Raw genomic sequence first — 17,745 nt, 5'->3', positions numbered from 1 at the left:
CTTTCAGAAGTGTCCTGTAATTTTTACGGCATAGATCCTTTATGTTTTTGGTTAGGTTTATTCCTAGGTATCTTATGCTTTTGGGTGCAATTGTAAATGGGATAGACTCCTTCATTTCTCTTTCTTCAGTCTCATTGTTAGTGTATAGAAATTCCACTGACTTTTGGGCATTGTATCCTACCCATTGCTGAATTACTGTATGAGTTCTAGCAATCTTAGGGTGGAGTCTTTGGGGTTTTCTATGTACAGCATCATGTCATCTGCAAAGAGGGAGAGTTTGACTTCTTCTTTGCCAATTTGGATGTCTTTTATTTCTTTTTGTTGTCTGATTGCTAAGGCTAGGACTTCTAGTACTATGTTGAATAGCAGTGGTGAGAGTGGACACCCCTATCTTGTTCCTGATCTTAGGGGAAAGGCTCTCAGTTTTTCCCCATTGTAATGATATTTGCTGTGGGATTTTCATAGATGGATTTTTTAAAGATTTATTTATTTATTTATTTATTTATTTATTTATTTATTTATTCATGATAGACATACAGAGAGAGAGAGAGAGAGAGAGAGAGAGAGAGGCAGAGAAACAGGCAGAAGGAGAAGCAGACTCCATGCTGGGAGCCCGATGTGGGACTCGATCCTGGGACTCCAGAATCATGCCCTGGGCCAAAGGCAGGCACTAAACTGCTGAGCCACCCAGAGATCCTCTCATAGATGGCTTTTAAGATGCTGAGGAATGTTCCCTGTCTCCCTCCACTCTGAAGAGTTTTGATCAGGAATGGATCCTGTATTTTGTCAAATGCTTTCTCTGCATCTATTGAGAGGATAATATGGTTCTTGTTTTTTCTCTTGTTAATATGATCTATCACATTGATTGCTTTGTGGGTCTTGTTGATATGATCTATCACATTGATTTGTGGATCTCCAGAAATGCATCCATTTCTTCTAGATTCCCCAATTCATTGGCGTATAGCTGCTCACAATATTTTTTTTTAAATTCCTTGGTGTATTTCCTTGGATTTGGTTGTGATCTCTCCTCTTACATTCATGATTTTATTATTTTGAGTTTTTTTCTCTTTTCTTTTTAATAAGGCTGGCTAATGGTTTATCTATCTTATTAATTCTTCAAAGAACCAACTCCTGCTTTTGTTGATCTGTTCTTCTCTATTTCATTGAGTTCTGCTCAGATCTTTATTAACTTTCTTTTTCTGCTTGGTGTAGATTTTACTCGCTGTTCTTTCTCCAGTTCCTTTAAGTATGAGGTTAGCTTGTGTTTTTTATTTTTTTCCAATTTTTTGAGGGATGCTTGTATTGTGATGTATTTCCCTCTCAGGACTACTTTTGCTATATCCCAAATATTTTGAATGGTTGTATCTTCATTTTCATTAGTTTCCATGAATCTTTTTAATTCTTCTCTAATTTCCTGATTGACCCATTCATCTTTTAGCAGGATGCTCTTTAACCTCCACATGTTTGAGTTCTTCCAAATTTTCTTGTGATTGAATTCTAGTTTCAAAGCATTGTGGCCTGAAAATATGCAGGGGACAATCCCAATCATTTGGTATTGGCTGAGACCTGATTTGTGACCCAGTATGTGGATCTATTCTGGAGAAATTTCCATGTCCATTGAGAAGAATGTGCATTCAGTTGCGTTTGGATGCAAACTTCTGTATATGTCTGTGAAATCCATCTGGTCCAGTATATCATTTAAAGCTCTTGTTTCTTTGGTGATGTTGTGCTTAGAAAATATGTCATTTGCAGAAAGTGCCATGTTGAAGCCTTCTACTATTACTGTATTATTATCTATGTCTTACCTTTGGTTATTAATTGATTGATATACTTGGCAGCTCCCACATTACGGGCATAAATATTCATGAATGTTAGGTCTTCTTGTTGGATAGACCCTTTAAGTATGATATAGTGTCCCTCTTCATCTCTTACTATAGTTTGGGATAAACTTTAATTTATCTGATATGAGGATTGCTACCCCTGCTTTCTTTTGAGGACCATTTGAATGGTAAATGGTTCTCCAACCTTTCATTTTCAGACTGGACATGGCCTTAGGTCTAAAATGAGTCTCTTGTAGACAGAAAATGGATGTGTTCCTGCGCCTTTGATGGGATCATTAAGCCCAATCACATTCAGAGTAACTATTGAAATAAATGAATTGAGTGTCATTGTAATACCTATTCAGTCCCTGTTTTTGTGGATTATTTCTTTGGGCTTCCTCTTTCTTTTATGGGGTCCCCCTTAATATTTTTTTTGCAGAGCTGGTTTGGTGTCATATTCTTTCAGTTTCTGCCTATTTTGGAAGCTCTTTATCTCTCTTTCTATTTTGAATGAGAGCCTTGCTGGATGAGTATTCTTGGCTGCATGTTCTTCTCATTTAGGACCCTGAATATATCCTGCCAGCCCTTTCTGGCCTGCCAGGTCTCTGTGGAGAGGTCTGCTCTTAATCTAATATTTTTCCTCATATAAGTTAGGGATCTCTTGTCTCTTGCTGCTTTAAGGAACTTCTCTTTATCTTTTGAATTTGCAAGTTTCACTATTAAATGTTGAGGTGTTGAACGGTTTTTATTGATTGGGGGGGGATCTATCTCCTGGATATGAATGCCTGTTTCCCTCCCCAAATTAGCAAAGTGCTCAGCTATGATTTGTTCAAATATGCTTTCTGGCCCTCTGTCCCTTTCAGTGCTCTCTGGTACGCCAATTATACATAAATTTTTCCTTCTGAGGCTATCATTTATTTCCCTTAACCTTTCCTCATGGTCTTTTAATTGTTTTTCTCTTTTTTCCTGCTTCTGTCCTTGCCATCAACTTGTCTTCTATGTTGCTCACTCTTTCTTCCACCTCGGACCTCCAGTTTGGATTGCATCTCATTTAATTGATTTTTAATTTCGGCCTGATTAGCTCTAAATTCTCCCTCATGAAATATCTTGAATCCTTTATGCTTTTTTCCAGAGCCACCAGTAGCTTTATAATTGTGCTTCTGAATTGGATGTCTGACACGAATTGTAATTCAAATTCTGTAACTCTGTGGGAGAGAGTACAGATTCTTTCTTTTGTGGTGAGTTCTTCCTTCTAGTTGTTTTGTTCAGTGAAGAGTATGAATGGGCTGAGTCAAGAATATCAACCACGACCTAAGTAAATTTCACCCTAGATGATTCTGAAAAGGTCAGAGACCAGAAATTGACAAGAAAGATCGGGATGAAATTTAAAAAAAGGACCACTAAAATGAAAAACAAATTTTAAAACAAGTTAGTAAAAAAAATAAAAGGCCAAGAATCCCAAAGAAGATGAAAAAAAGAAAAGAAAAAAAAAGAGAAAAAAGCAAAAGGAAAAAGGAAAAAAAAAGGAGAAGAAAAAAAGGAGGGGTACTGGGAGATGATGGTGGTGATGAAGTTGTAGTAGAGGGAGAATGTAGTCTACCAGAGGGGGTCCTTGAGGGTGACCCTCTTTGTTCTGAGTATATTAAGTTCTGTATGTTAGAAGATGCTCAGTCCCAAATTTATATAAACCAAAAATACTTGTAGAGAGCCCCAGCATTGACCATCAAAACATAAATGAGATAAAAGAGGGGGAAGGAATGGGAATGAAGAGAGAATATAATCTCACAGAATGAACCAGCACAGCATTCCACTTGGTTCTGTGTGATGCTGGTCATGTTTTAGAAAGTATTAACTTCCACCATTGCAGGATGAAATGAGGCAGAGAAAACAAAAAACACAAGGCAAAAAAACATATTTTGTATATCTCCCCAAAATTAGTTGAGTATGTTAAAGGGAATCTAGAAGTGGAAAATATATCTAAGACCTGTAATTATAGAAATATGAAAGTCAAAAAGGAAGAAACTTAAAAATGAAGAGGTGGTAAAATATTGTAGTTAAGGTGGGGAAAAGAGAAAAAAATATTGGAAATTTATAGTCTGATATAAAAATGAGTTGTATTGGAAAAAGGAAAAAAAAGAGGGGTACCCTTTAGTTCCATGTACTGTAAATCCCTCGACTTCCCCTGAAGCTTTCCAGCACTGCTTGGTCCAGAACTTGCTCTTCCCCTGTCCTTCCAGCTGGTCCTCAGGGGGAGGGGCTGCTGTGCTGATTCTCAGGAGTGTGTACCTGGGGGAGCTGCCTCTCCCACGCCGGGTGCCAGGCTCAGTGGCAGCTATTTATCCCCTGAGGCCCGTGTTCCCTGGTGGCCCAGCCCTGTCTCAGGCACAGGGTGACACAAGGAGCAACACCACTGGTGGCAGCCAGCTCTCTAGCCCTGGAGTCAGCTCCTGCAGTAAATACCACAGCTCCCAGTCCACACTGAGCTCCAGGAGTGTGGGGTGCTCACCTGCGCAGCTTGGGGGCGCCTGGTGGCAGGAGAGTCCTTGCCATCCTGGGCTCTCCCCACCTCCGCCTGTTCCGGAGGATAGGGCGGGATGGTGGGCTGTGTCCCCCGTCACCCTGGGCCCCGGGGCCTGCGCTGCTGGAATCATGCTCCCGGGGCCTTGGCTCCCGAAGGCAGCAGGGTGCAGCCCCCATCCTCCCGGAGCTGCTGCCTGACCCACCGGCTTCTGCCGAGGCCCCGCCAGGTATGCCCTCCAGCCCTTTACCGCGCTTGGCCTGCAGTGTGTGGTGGCTCTCCCCCGGGCGCCCTTCCTCTATTAGGGACCCCGGGAACCTGAGGCTCCACTGTCCCTCCTGGGATCCTCCCCGAGTTCCCTGCTAAGCGCCTTTCGGGCCGGGAAGAATCCGGTGCAGATTTTTAAAGTTCCTGCTTCTCCGGGGCTGGGCTTTCCTGTCCCAGAGGCTCTGCCCCCGGCCTTAGCCTGGCTCCTGGTGGGGGCGGGGGTGCACTCCCCTACTTGATTCTTTTTTTTTTTTTTCTGCCTTTCTACCTTGTTAGAAGCGAAAACCCTTCTTTCTGTAGCATTCCAACTGTTCTCTACTTATTTATCTATTTATTTATTTAAAGATCTTATTTATTTATTCATGATAGACATAGAGAGAGAGAGAGGCAGAGACACAGGAGGAGGGAGAAGCAGACTCCATGCAGGGAGCCTGAGGCGGGACTCAATCCCGGGACTCGAGGATCGTGCTCTGGGCCAAAGGCAGGCGCTAAACCACTGAGCCACCCAGGGATCCCCTGTTCTCTATATCTCAGGTCAAATTCGTAGGTTTTCAGGATGATTTGAAAGTTATCTAGGGGGATCCCTGGGTGGCGCAGCAGTTTAGCGCCTGCCTTTGGCCCAGGGCGTGATCCTGGAGACCCGAGATCGAATCCCACGAGGGGCTCCCGGTGCATGGAGCCTGCTTCTCTCTCTGCTTGTGTCTCTGCCTCTTTCTCTCTCTCCGTGACTATCATAAATAAATAAGTAAAAATTTAAAAAAAAAAAGAAAGTTATCTAGGTAAGTTGGTGGATATAGGTGGGTTGGAGAACCTACTCCTCCACCAGCTTGCTGCCTCCTTATCCAATATTCTTGATAAAATATTTATCATAATAGTTTCTGTTAGTTTCTGTTATACACACACACACACACACACACACACAATTACACTAGCTACAAATTAAAATGTCTTATTTCTTCCTTTCTTATTTTTTATATTTTTAAATTTATTTTTCTTGACTTATTTTGCTTCTAGGACCTCCTATAAACAATAGAGGCTACTGAATAAAATAATTGATAAAGGCCATTCTGATCTTGTTCCAGAGTTCAAAAGAAAAACTTCACTTTTAACCACAAGTATGATGTTAGGTTTAAAGTTTGTTGTGGTTGTTAATTTTTTGTTTGGTTTGTTGTTTTCTCTAATGTCAATGTTCTTTATCAGATTAGGGAAACCTGCTTCTAGTTTTCTGAGAGATGAGGTATTAAATTTTATAAAATGCTTTTCTACATCTATTATAATAATAACAGATTTTTTGTCTCTATTTTTTTCTAAAATGTAAATCAACCTATATTAATTACTAAAATAAATTCCAATCAGTCATGATGTATATCCTTTCTATATATTCCTAGATTTCATTTTCCCTGGTGTTGTATAAGGTTGGTATTCACCTTGTTTATTCCTGGAAAAGCAGGAAAAGTGAGTTTGAGTTTTCTGTATGTTCACACAACACACTCTATTTATGCTCAACTGTATCTGGTCTGTATCTAGATGATAAGATAAGACTTTGGGTTCCTTTCAATCAGCAAATGAGGTGAAAGAAAGAAGAAAGTTTAAAACTGTATGTTATTAGGAGACACGCAAAGATTTAATCTCATAGCATCTTTATTCCCTTTGCATGGTCCACAAGGTGTATGCTCCCAAAAGTTGCTTTAATGACAGGATAATAGTGAAATGCTAACTATATTTTTCATTTGGTATTTCATTCATTAGCATGCTCTCAATCTTAACTGGATCAGCCAGCTTCTTACATATGACACGCTGCCTGGAAGTGCATTTTATATAGTAAACAAATGGTATGTCCACATATCCACAATACATCAAACCATTTACATCATTTGTGTTTCTCATAAACCTGAAAGAGAAAATAAAGAATTACACTTGGCAAGTCAAACATTTGAAACACATCCATAGGAAAAAAGATTTACCAATATATCATTGCTCCTGGGTCTATATTATCTAAAATACATTTTAATTATTATTTGGAATATCAAGAGTGCCCAAGTTACTTATATTTATCAACAAATATGCAGTATCAAACACTGCCTTACTTAATCTGCCTTTTCCATTTTTTTTTTTACATCTGGACTACTTGCTGTCCTTTACTTCCAGATGTACCATCTCCCTTCCTCAATACTTAATATGATTTAGAATAATACAATTCTATTAAATCCCCCAGTCTAGCTTCTCTGGTAAATCTTCAACACTGTCTCTTCAAATATTTTTCATAATCACCCAAGTCAGGAATTAACTTAACATATGATATCTTCAGTTCAACATCATCTCCAAGTAACATTTCCCCCTAACCATTTTTCAGGGATTTTATTCTGAAGTTCTTGAATAATTACGAGCTCCTAATACAAGATTACTGAGCAGGGACTATGCATCAGAGACAAACTTGTAAATTGAAAATATCCTTTGGGAAAAATATAGTTTATTAAATACTTTGGTCAATAAATAATGATCATTAATAAAAAATGGTTATCAATTAATTTATCAAAAGCGAAATTTCCTATTTGAAGTGACATGATACAGATGTCATTGATAATAGCCCCTTTTTGAGAAACACATCCCAAAATACATTAAGAAAAAAAACAAAAGGAAATACATTGCCTACACATATATAACTATATATTATACACCTATCTAATGTATTATATATACATATATATTATTATGTACTTTTTATTTAGGTATTATTTCTTAACAATTTGAAATATATGATGTCTTCTATTCCACTATAGATTACCTCCCCATTAGCAATAATTACAAATAAGCACATGGAAATTCTATTTTTTCAAAACAAGATTCCATCTGTACTCTCCTCTGATGCACACACTACCTTCATCTCTAGTCCCTTTACTCCAAATGAGATCTTTAAAATATATTTTCTTCTGTCCTCCATTTGTACACATATATTGTCCCCTGCTCTGTCCCATCATTGTAAACTGCCAAAGACAGAACTGCCTTGTCTTTCTGACCCATATTCTCGAGTCTACTATTTGTCTGAAGGAAAATGCAAACAAAACAATCAAAACTTGTATTTGCTTCTCACCCACTGTGGGGAGTGTCCAGGAATCTCAGGGTTTAGATTTAGCGTGGCTGGACCCCAACGCAACTGCCCTGCGTTCACTCCTGCTTAATGTGTCCTCAAAGAACAAATAAGTATGAATTCATGGGCATGTTGAGGCTCTGGTTTCTTTCTTTAGTCTGATCCTGTCTGCTTCTCAAATTTAAAGGCTTATAAAATGCAAATGGAATTTCAGCATGATTTTTATGTACTCCTTGACTGTCCCCTCTCCTCCTATTTCAAGTAGAACAAATATAGCATATGAATCTATTCATAATGATATATTTATAACCAGATTTCCTAATATATTACAAAACAAATTATTTTATACATACCATCTATGCAATATAACATGCCCATGTTCATTTTGTTCCCTTTACTAGAAATGTTCTAGTCTATTTATAAATTTTTCATTCAAAATGGCCATTTCAAGGGACACCTGGGTGGCTCAGCGGTTAAGCATCTGCCTTTGGACAAGGGTGTGATCCCAGGGTCTGGGATCGAGTCTCACATCCAGCTTCTTGCCGGGAAACTGCTTCTCCTTCTGCCTATGTCTTTATCTCTCTCTCTCTCTCTCTCTCTCTCTTTGTGTCTCTCATGAATACATAAATAAATCTTAAAAAAATAAATTCCTTAGTGACTTGTCAAGATAATGAGATATTTGTGGTAATTTTTTGCATTATTACACACTTTAAAGAAGGCTGAGTTAAGAGAAAAGAGTTATTTGAGGGTGCAATTTCAATTGAAGCTATTTTTAGTTCTAAGCTACAATGCTCCTGGTGAAAACACCATACTCAAACCAACTATAAAAATTCAAAAAGAACAAAAACTTACCAGTTGGAGGAGAAAATCGTTTCATCCAGTTTCTGGTAATCTCTGTCATACTTGGGAGATAATCCCAGCCAGTAATTATATAACCTGTTGGATTTTATAAATTCCTACAAGAAATAGAGATGTTTAAAAAAATAATTGTTTACCTCCCACAAAAATACTAATTGTCTCCCATTTCTGTACATTACCTCACAATATAATTTCTTACAAATTACTGTTTTAAAGTAACATTTTTGACATTACACTACTGCTTTTCTTTTACATTGTACTGCCATTAGAAAAAAAAATCTAGGGGATCCCTGAGTGGCTCAGCAGTTTAGCACCTGCCTTCGGCCCAGGGCGTGATCCTGGAGTCCCGGGATCGAGTCCCGCATTGGGCTTCCTGCATGAAGCCTGCTTTTCCCTCTGCCTGTGTCTCTGCCTCTCTCTCTCTCTCTCTGTGTGTCTCATGAATAAATACATAAAATCTTTAAAAAAAATCTAAACAAAGTGCTCCTTACTGTAAGATTTCTTCTGACAGTTATTTATCAGTTACTGTTTCACAAGGGAAAGTATCTACCATTCTATGCATTACTTTAACTTGAGGTCAATGAAGGTCACAAACTTCAAGATTCACGTATCCAGTAGAAGTTAGTCCAGGAGCAAAAGATGTGGTTAATTAATATAAACACAAGTTAATAGAAACAGAAGAAGTAGGAGAAAAAACCTATCCATCCAAGTCAAATGAGAAGTGGTTATAAAGTAGAATTTAGATCCAGTCCAGAATTTTAGAGCCAAAGTTCTTTTTTCCTCATATTCCAGACATTTTTGAGTGACTAAGATGGATCAGTTGAGAATGATTAGATGTGGATGATATCATGGTTTGATTTCCCCCACAGCTGTAAATGATGATAGAGCTTCTTACAGTAGGGAAGCTGACACTTTTGGGAAAATGAATTTTTTCCTTAAATAATATGTGAATACTATCTGAGAGATCAGAAGTGCTGAAGAATAAGTAAAATATGGAGATTCTATTTAGATACTAGAAAGAAGAAAATAAATACATAAGTACAGAAACAAATCTTCCAGAGAACTCACTCTTCCTGGGACCCAGAGAGTCAGTATAATATATCTGCTTAATACTTGCCTTTGACATCCCATCTTAATTCTACTTCTTTATACTATCTTCTTATTCTAGTATATGTTAGCTTTTTCTCTTAGTAAAAAAAAAAAAAAAAAAAAGACAAAATGGTAGCAACAGAGATTCTTCTCTTATCCAGATTTTACAGAATTTGTAACCCTCAGGAATGATCTCCTGATCAACTGTTTTTAGATAAATTCTCAGAAATTATGTTCTGAGAGTTGATCCTAACATTTCATTTTGGAAATGTTCACAGACCCAAAGACTGGACACTCCATATCTCTCCATCTGTCTGGCCTCTGAGATTTTGCTGATGTTAACATCCTAAGCTAAGGTTTTAGATGACACGTTGGCTATCCTACCCTGTAATAAATGTACTAAGTCTCAGCCACTTCATACTCTAACTAAATTAAGCCAGAATCATGTCTGGATTAGCACAAATATTCCCCAATATGTCTCATTCCTCTCTATTCTATGATGGGAAAAGTGGCTTCCTTCTTCACAGACAGAGATCCATGGGACCTTACCAATACGCTTTTATTCTTAATTGTCAACAGGCTGGCATTTTGAGCAGAACAGAACATGACACTCTCTTGCCATGTTTCATAACTGTTCTTTAGTATATAGCAGCTGTCCTCATGCCACATCCATGTCTTTGGACAAGGTTTACATTTGTGCTCTGGAAGAAGAACATGGTTTCATTTGGGTTGTGTTGATAATCTCCATTATTCTTATTATTCCCATTGTTCTCTATGTCAAATTAACCAAATTTACTTGTCTCTCTTCTTTTTTACATGAAAGATGAAGAAAATGCATCCTCAGTCCAAAAGATAAAGAACACATTCCAAATTAAATGTCCATTGAATTCCAGCATATTTTCTTACCTCAAGAGTCCTGAAAAATGATTGATTAACTTATGTTTCTTTTTCATTTTTTATAATACTACATGACAATGAAGGCTAATCACAAAAACATTGTGTAGTAAGAATCAACCCCACCAAAAAAAATCTTACAGCAGCCCTGCCTTCTCTAACTACAGCATTTCTTGCTGCCTGACATTGAATATTTGGGGGAGTTCTCAAGAGCACCAAGAACATGTTTTAGTTATAATAGCTATAGAAACTGTTAGATATACTTAAAAAACAATTCCTCCTAACTCTAAAGGCAAAGCCTAACTCTTTTCTATTGATTCTCATCAAACATTGACTGAAATTTAAGAATAAGATCACCTATAAAAAAGAAAAGACTCTTCTAATCCTTTAAAAAGGATATAAAGAGGTGACTTATGATCGCCTCCCTATCTTTTGTTGACCTCAGTGCCCAAATAACAGTAGTGAATGTCAGATTAGAGAAACTGTATACTGTCTGATATTTTATTAACTAACTCTCAGCCTCTGATAATTTGGGGGTCTACAGGTATTATTATTTTTCCTGTTTTTCTTCTTACTGCAAGGAAATATCAGTGAGTCCTTTGTCAATCACATTTAATTCCTTTCTCCAAATAATGGCATCCTAGGGAAAAGCTGTTACCTATTGATGAAATGATTTTCAAGTGACACCTAGGTTTTGTTCATTGTCTAATAAATAGCTTAGAGAGGAATGTAGGATTACCTGGTTCTCTTTTGTAGAGTTCATGACATAATTTGGTGGCTGTTACTTGCAGTGTGACAGATAAGTTCCTGATCATCTTGGAACTATTCATGTTACTCATTAGTTGTAGAGAAATATTCCTCTGAAGTTCTTCTTTGAAATTTTGTAGTTTATTCAATTTTCTCATTTCTATCTTCAAAGTTGTGTAAACTCCAGATTAAAAAAAAAAAGAAATGATAAAAAAAAAAAAAACCCTCAACAACCCATCATCCTTGCTGCTGAACTAATTACAAAATTAAAGGTCTAGGGAAGTAGTCCCTTTATGGGAGTGAGGGAAACTGACTACCATGTTTAAGTATCTAGTTATCAATACCTTTTGGGGTTTTATCACCAATAATCATTTCTAAGCCTCAATTCAAAAATAAACTTTCTTGTAAAACTCATGTAATTCTAGGTGTTAGCCCTTTCAATCAAAACATAGGTTAATACATACATATGCTTCCTAAGACTCCTAGTCCAATCAGCAGCAGAAGGCATAGAAGAGCCAAGACTCTCTGACACCATCCATGGGAAGGAGCAGGTGGTGCTGTGAAAAGCAAAATTAGCAGACAGGCCTGGAAATGGTATACATCTTTATTCAAATCATTCATTCATTCATTCATTCATCTATCCATTCATTCATTTTACCTTTATTTCTTTCCTAACATGTCTCTGGTAAAGAAATGTGTTTTGCTAGAAACTCAAGGACATTTTAAAATTTCTAGAGAACACATAAAAAACATTTTATTCATGTTTTTGCATGCAAAAATGGTTCTCAATGGAGAAGCTGTTAATTGGTAGGCTGATTCAAGGAACACAGAGGAAAAAATGGGCTTTAAAAAGAGAATTGAGAAAACCAATCAATCTGGATACAATATACAAATTTGGGGAAAATGGGTAGCTGAGAGCTAATGGGTCATTCAGAGTATTCCTTCTGTGAGTGGAAAGTTGTGAATGACAAAGCAAATAATTTCAATTATGTATGTCCTTCTCCCCAGTGCTGAGAATTTGCTGTGAAACATAGATGATAGAGTGTCTTTTGTAATATCTCCACGTGTCCAGGATTTCTTCATAGTTTTAGCAACAAACTTCTGTTGGTATTTCTTTTTTTGCCAAACACTAAAGCCCCAAAACAGATCATTCCCCTTTTAAAAAAAAAGAGGAATCATATACTTTATATTATAAATTAATCATTATTAAATCACCACCTGATTTAAATTATCATCATTTGTGTATGTGAATACTAGATGTTTCAAAAAATATAATTCAAGAATAATGTGATAACCTTATTATACTTCTGGTCTGTATCCTACATCTCTTAGTTGCTGAAGTAATAATATTGTGAAATATAGAAAAAATTGAAAGTGAAATGCAAAATGACATCTAGCAATAGTTAATGGTGAAAGAACTAGATAGTCAAGGTCTTATTGAAGGTTAGAAGTGTGGCTTCAAGTACTATCTTTTGTAAGAAGTATATTCTCATTTATTTATGTATACAATTAGACTAAAGTTATGGGTTCAATATCTTCTATATACTACACATTATTTTGGGTGCTCACAATACAGAAGTGAGCAAGACATATAAGTCCCTACTCTCATGAAGATACATTGTAATTGTGAGAGAAAATAAATAGATATATGATAATAGAGATGATAGATGATAGATAGATGATAGATAGATAGATAGATAGATAGATAGATAGATAGATTAGATGGATAGATGGATGATAAATAGATTATAGGGATCTCACATTGTGCTATGGTATACACAGATTTAAAACAGTTATATTATGGAGAGCACGTAGTTTTGATCTTATGGCCAATGGGAATGTGCCTGCAAAATCAGTGGGAAGAACATTATAAGCAGCAAGAGTATCTAGTTAAAAAAAAACCTAATCTGGGAAAGATCCTTACCTATTTGAAAAATAGAAAAAAAAAATCAATGGCTAAAAAACTGTGGCCAAGACAAGAAATGATGTTCGAGGAGGTAAAAAATGCAGGAGACAGATTACCTACAGGCTTTGTTAAACCAGAGGGGATTGGACTTCTTTTGGAAAACCAATGGAAGGCTTTAATGAAAACAGGAAAATAATTGAGGGTTTTTTTTTTTTAAGATTTTAGTTTATATGGACAATGAATTAATTATAGAGTAGCAGTGTTGGAAGCGGGGAAAATAGCAAGAAAACTACTGTAGCATGCCATGTGAGAGAGAATAGTAGTTTGTTTTACTAAGATTAGATAATATGACCACCCATGAATTGATTAAAAATACATTTTGAAGTTAGAATCTATAATACAAATTTATGAAATGTTTATGAGAGATCTTTTACTTGATAAAGGGGGTGGATAATAATATGCACACTTATAGGCAGTATAGCATAGTGATTTTTTTAAAAAGGCAAAATTATTCCTAGGGCTAATATGTCTGAGCTTGAATGCTGGATCTACTGCTTATCATGTCAGATATTGGACAAATCATTTGCATCTCTGTATCTTAGTTTTTGCATGCTAAAATAGAATGCCATAAAATATCAGAGATTAAGTGATTTAATATTGGTAATACAATTAGAACATTGCTGGCCTATAGAAAACACCTGGTGATTGTATTAAATATGAATTTATATTTATATCTAGTGAAATGAGCATGATTGGGGAAAGGAAACAGTTTTAGAGGAAAAAAATTTTAAATACAAAACTTTGGGGTATAATGTGGTTTTGAATGTTGTATCTTCTAATATTTCTTTGTCTCTTTTCTTTCTTCAGGCCTCTATGTGTCTTTTCATTTAACTTAAACTCCAAAAGAAATAGGAGAAATTGGGGGGTAATATATACTTGACTTGGTAGAAATCAAATGACATTTTTTTAGAGGTCTCTCTGTCTCTCTTTTTGTCTCTCATCTCTGTTTCACACACATATACTTCATTTATTTCTTTTCTTTTTTTTACTTTTCTTCTTCCTCCCTTCTTCCCTCCCTCTCTCTCTTTTCTCTCTTTCTTCCTTTCTTCTTTCTTTCTTTCTTTCTTTCTTTCTTTCTTTCTTTCTTTCTTTCTTTCTCTTTCTTTCTTTCTTTCTTTCTTTCTTTCTTTCTTTCTTTCTTTCTTTCTTTCTTTCTTTCTTTCTTCTTCTTTCCTCTATATCTAGGCTCAACATATGGGAATTTGGTGCATGTATGTATCTAAGTATTTTGTAACCTCCAATAAACATTATTTTTCCCATTTCTAAGTAATAAGTCAGATTCTGGAAATATTAATCCCATCATATGACTGCAAGAATCACTTTAAAATAAATTATCATGTTATTAAGTTCTTCTCAACAGTTTAACCAAAGCAGTCACTTCTTAAATACCATATTAAGATAAGCAAATTTAGTTCAAAATATATCTCATACCTAGGGAAACTGAATTAATTAAAGATTTATAAAAAACAGCTATATTCCCATTCAACTATAATATTCCTTGAGCTATTTAGAATTTTCTAATTATTCAAAGCATGAATAGACCTAACAGCAAGCTAAGGAGAAGTGATATAATCTGATTTATGTAAGTAAATGAATAACATGTCTGGACACCTGGATAGCTCAGCTGTTCAGCAACTGCCTTCAGCTCAGGGCATGATCCCTGGGTCCGGGATTGAGTCCTGCATCAGGCTCTCTGCAAGGAGCCTGCTTCTGCCTCTCTCTCTATGTCTCTCATGAATAAATAGATAAAATCTTTAAAAACTCCTTTAAAAACTAACAATAAATAAATGAATAATATGTCTAACAGTGTAGTAACATGCTCATTCACAAAATTCCAATTTATAGCTCTGAATACTACTGTCTCACTCTTTTATCTCCAGTTATAGTTTAATGTTGAAATAAAATTCCTCGCTGTTTAGTTTTTTTATTTATTTTTATTTTTATTTATTTATGATAGTCACACACACAGAGAGAGAGAGAGGCAGAGACACAGGCAGAGGGAGAAGCAGGCTCCATGCACTGGGAGCCCGACGTGGGATTCGATCCCGGGTCTCCAGGATCGCGCCTTGGGCCTAAAACAGGCGCTAAACCGCTGCGCCACCCAGGGATTCCCTCACTGTTTAGTTTTAAGTTCAGATTCTTCCACTTAGTCATACATGGCTACAAAGGATCACTTAGTATTTTTTTATGAATAAAATTTGATTTGTTTGATGGTAGTGATCAAACTGGAGCAGCTTAAAAGTAACAGAACTTTAATTCCTTCTAATATTCCTTTCAGAAAAAATATTCTCAAACTTATTTAGTATTGTCATTCTTCTTGAGATTCCCTCATTTTCATTTGTGGTCCCCAGAACTGAAAAGTGTGGCCAATTTTAAATATTAGAGAAATATATAATGAGACTAAATGAATAAATAAAAAATGAGTAGTAAAATTCTGGCCGATAAAAAAAACATTTTGTGAGTATATTTCTCATCTTTATCTATCTTTAATTTAAGCCTCATGAAATAATCATTAAACATGTTAGCCTTTTCAAAATGGCACATATAGCATACACTAAATTATGGCTGCAAGCTCATAATTAAATAGGCCTTGTTATCTCCATTTTATAGATGAGAATACAGACTTCAAAAGGTCAAATGATGGACTTAAATGTCCAATGGACATCCAATGGTTTCTAAAACCTCTCCTCCATAATTCTGATGGGTAAATAGAGAGTCTTTCCCAATCCACAGACATGCATGTGACACTCAAGCATACCATGTACTCCCTGAAGCCACTGTTGCTTTCCTGTAAAACAGAGATGCTCATTTCTACCTTATGAGGATAGGACAGTGCCTATCACATAGGAAGAAAGATGAGAGCCAGTTTTACCATTATATTTGTGACTAGCATTTTCTTTTCTTTTTTTTTTAATTTATTTTTTATTGGTGTTCAATTTACTAACATACAGAATAACCCCCAGTGCCCGTCACCCATTCACTCCCACCCCCCGCCCTCCTCCCCTTCTACCACCCCTAGTTCGTTTCCCAGAGTTAGCAGTGACTAGCATTTTCTTATAAAAAAGAAGCACTTACAAAACCATGACTTTCCTGGACAACATAGGCCCTTGTTTTACAGGGGAAAAAATGTTTCATAATCCAATAAAATCAAGCCATTATCCTATCCTAATTATCTTGAGTATGGCATTACAGCATAGAAACATTGTAAAAGATTGAGTATTCAATGCACTAATTAGCACCTTTATTTTTTTTAATTACCACCTTTAGTAAAAAAAAAAAAATCAACCCTTTATAATTATTTTGTGCATTAGTAATTTTGGTAAAAATGGGAAGCTCAACCTACAACACATCCAAAGCTCAAAATCTTACCTTTTATCCCAACTGTGTCAAACTCATGGATATTTTCCCCTTTTCTGGAGTCCTGAAATTTTAGATCTGCGTAAGTAACTTCTTCAGACATTGATGGCTATGAAAAGATAGCCCAAAAAACTATTAAAAAAAAAGATGAAGGTGAACCAACAAAGTTGAATGTTAAACAATAATTATGGTTTTAAACTTCTGTTTATAAACCAAAGCTTAAATTTATAAGCTTTAACTTCTCTTTTCATTGTCCCAATCCTGTGTGTATACAAAGGAGCTACAGCCTATCAGAGGCCTCAGACATAGTTGCAAGAGTGAAAGTTGTTCTTCCTCTTATACTGTTCCTTTTTCTCATTTCTCTATATCTGCCAACTACAGAAATAGTTTTAAAAATTGTCTTGTATATTACTAGTGCCATGTAAGGGGGCACAGATCACTAGAGACGTGCAGATATAACATAGAATTTATTGGAGAAAACCCTTCAAGCAGAGAAAGAACAGAAGAACACAGTCCTCAAACACTCAATGATTCTACAGCAATGGCCCGGTACAGATGTTTTGTATGTGTCACGGCAAAGGTTGTAACAGAGATGATTTGCTTTTGCTGGGAGACTTCATATACCCAGAGCACTCCCAGGCAGAGGCAGAGGACAAACTGCACTTCGTAACTCTCTTACTTAGGGATAAATTAGTTTAGGAGGAGTTAGGGAACACCTAGTTTTTCTAGTAACAAGAAATATACTAAAGGAGCTTGGGGCCCAGGAACCACACCATGCATACTAATGGCCAAAATGTATAAACCAAAGGCCCTAGGAATTTCTCTGTAGTCCAGGAAAGCTGAGATTAGTCTTACTGTCTCTCTGCAGACTGCCTCAATCTTTTTTAGCCAGCTCCCAACTAAAGTATACCAAAAGGGGGAAGCAAATACGGCTCCAGAGTCCTGCAAAGTCAGGATCTTATAGAGTCAACTCAGCATTCTTAGGAGGCAGGGGTCCATTCATTTACTGATCAAATGTACAAACTGGAGGTGAGGGCTTGGGAATGATTGTTTTTGAGTAAGTTCCTTCCTAATTCTTATTAGTAAATCTTATATTTTCAGTCACATAATTGAGTTGAAAGACCACAGTGATAGTGACATA

The 17,745-nt window shown here is 36.3% G+C and overlaps 1 protein-coding gene across 1 annotated transcript; it reads right to left on the bottom strand.

Moving 5' to 3' along the window:
• Positions 1-6,228: 6,228 nt before the first annotated feature.
• On the bottom strand, positions 6,229-16,877 carry CLEC12A (C-type lectin domain family 12 member A). Its single transcript, XM_038576764.1, has 6 exons — positions 16,617-16,877; positions 11,746-11,838; positions 11,274-11,462; positions 10,190-10,341; positions 8,546-8,649; positions 6,229-6,496 (listed from the first exon to the last, which is right to left on the bottom strand). Exons 1-6 carry the CDS (start codon positions 16,705-16,707, stop codon positions 6,319-6,321), a joined length of 807 nt encoding a protein of 268 aa, XP_038432692.1. The 5' UTR covers positions 16,708-16,877; the 3' UTR covers positions 6,229-6,318.
• Between the last annotated feature and the right edge of the window lie 868 nt (positions 16,878-17,745).

This window comes from Canis lupus, chromosome 27 (assembly GCF_011100685.1).
Source record: "Canis lupus familiaris isolate Mischka breed German Shepherd chromosome 27, alternate assembly UU_Cfam_GSD_1.0, whole genome shotgun sequence".
NCBI lineage: Eukaryota > Metazoa > Chordata > Mammalia > Carnivora > Canidae > Canis > Canis lupus.
Note: the sequence above shows the minus strand (reverse complement) of the source record. Positions and strands in the feature narration are given on the sequence as shown.

Excerpts from the sequence above, each read along its gene's own strand:
- CLEC12A (XM_038576764.1), bottom strand. The coding sequence starts at position 16,707 with ATGTCTGAAGAAGTTACTTACGCAGATCTAAAATTTCAGGACTCCAGA. Across the intron at positions 11,463-11,745 it reads AGGAGTCTTAGGAAGCATAT|TTTACACAACTTTGAAGATA; the intron begins GTATGTATTAAC and ends TTTAATCTGGAG. Across the intron at positions 10,342-11,273 it reads ACTCTACAAAAGAGAACCAG|AGCACAAATGTAAACCTTGT; the intron begins GTAATCCTACAT and ends TTCTTCTTCCAG.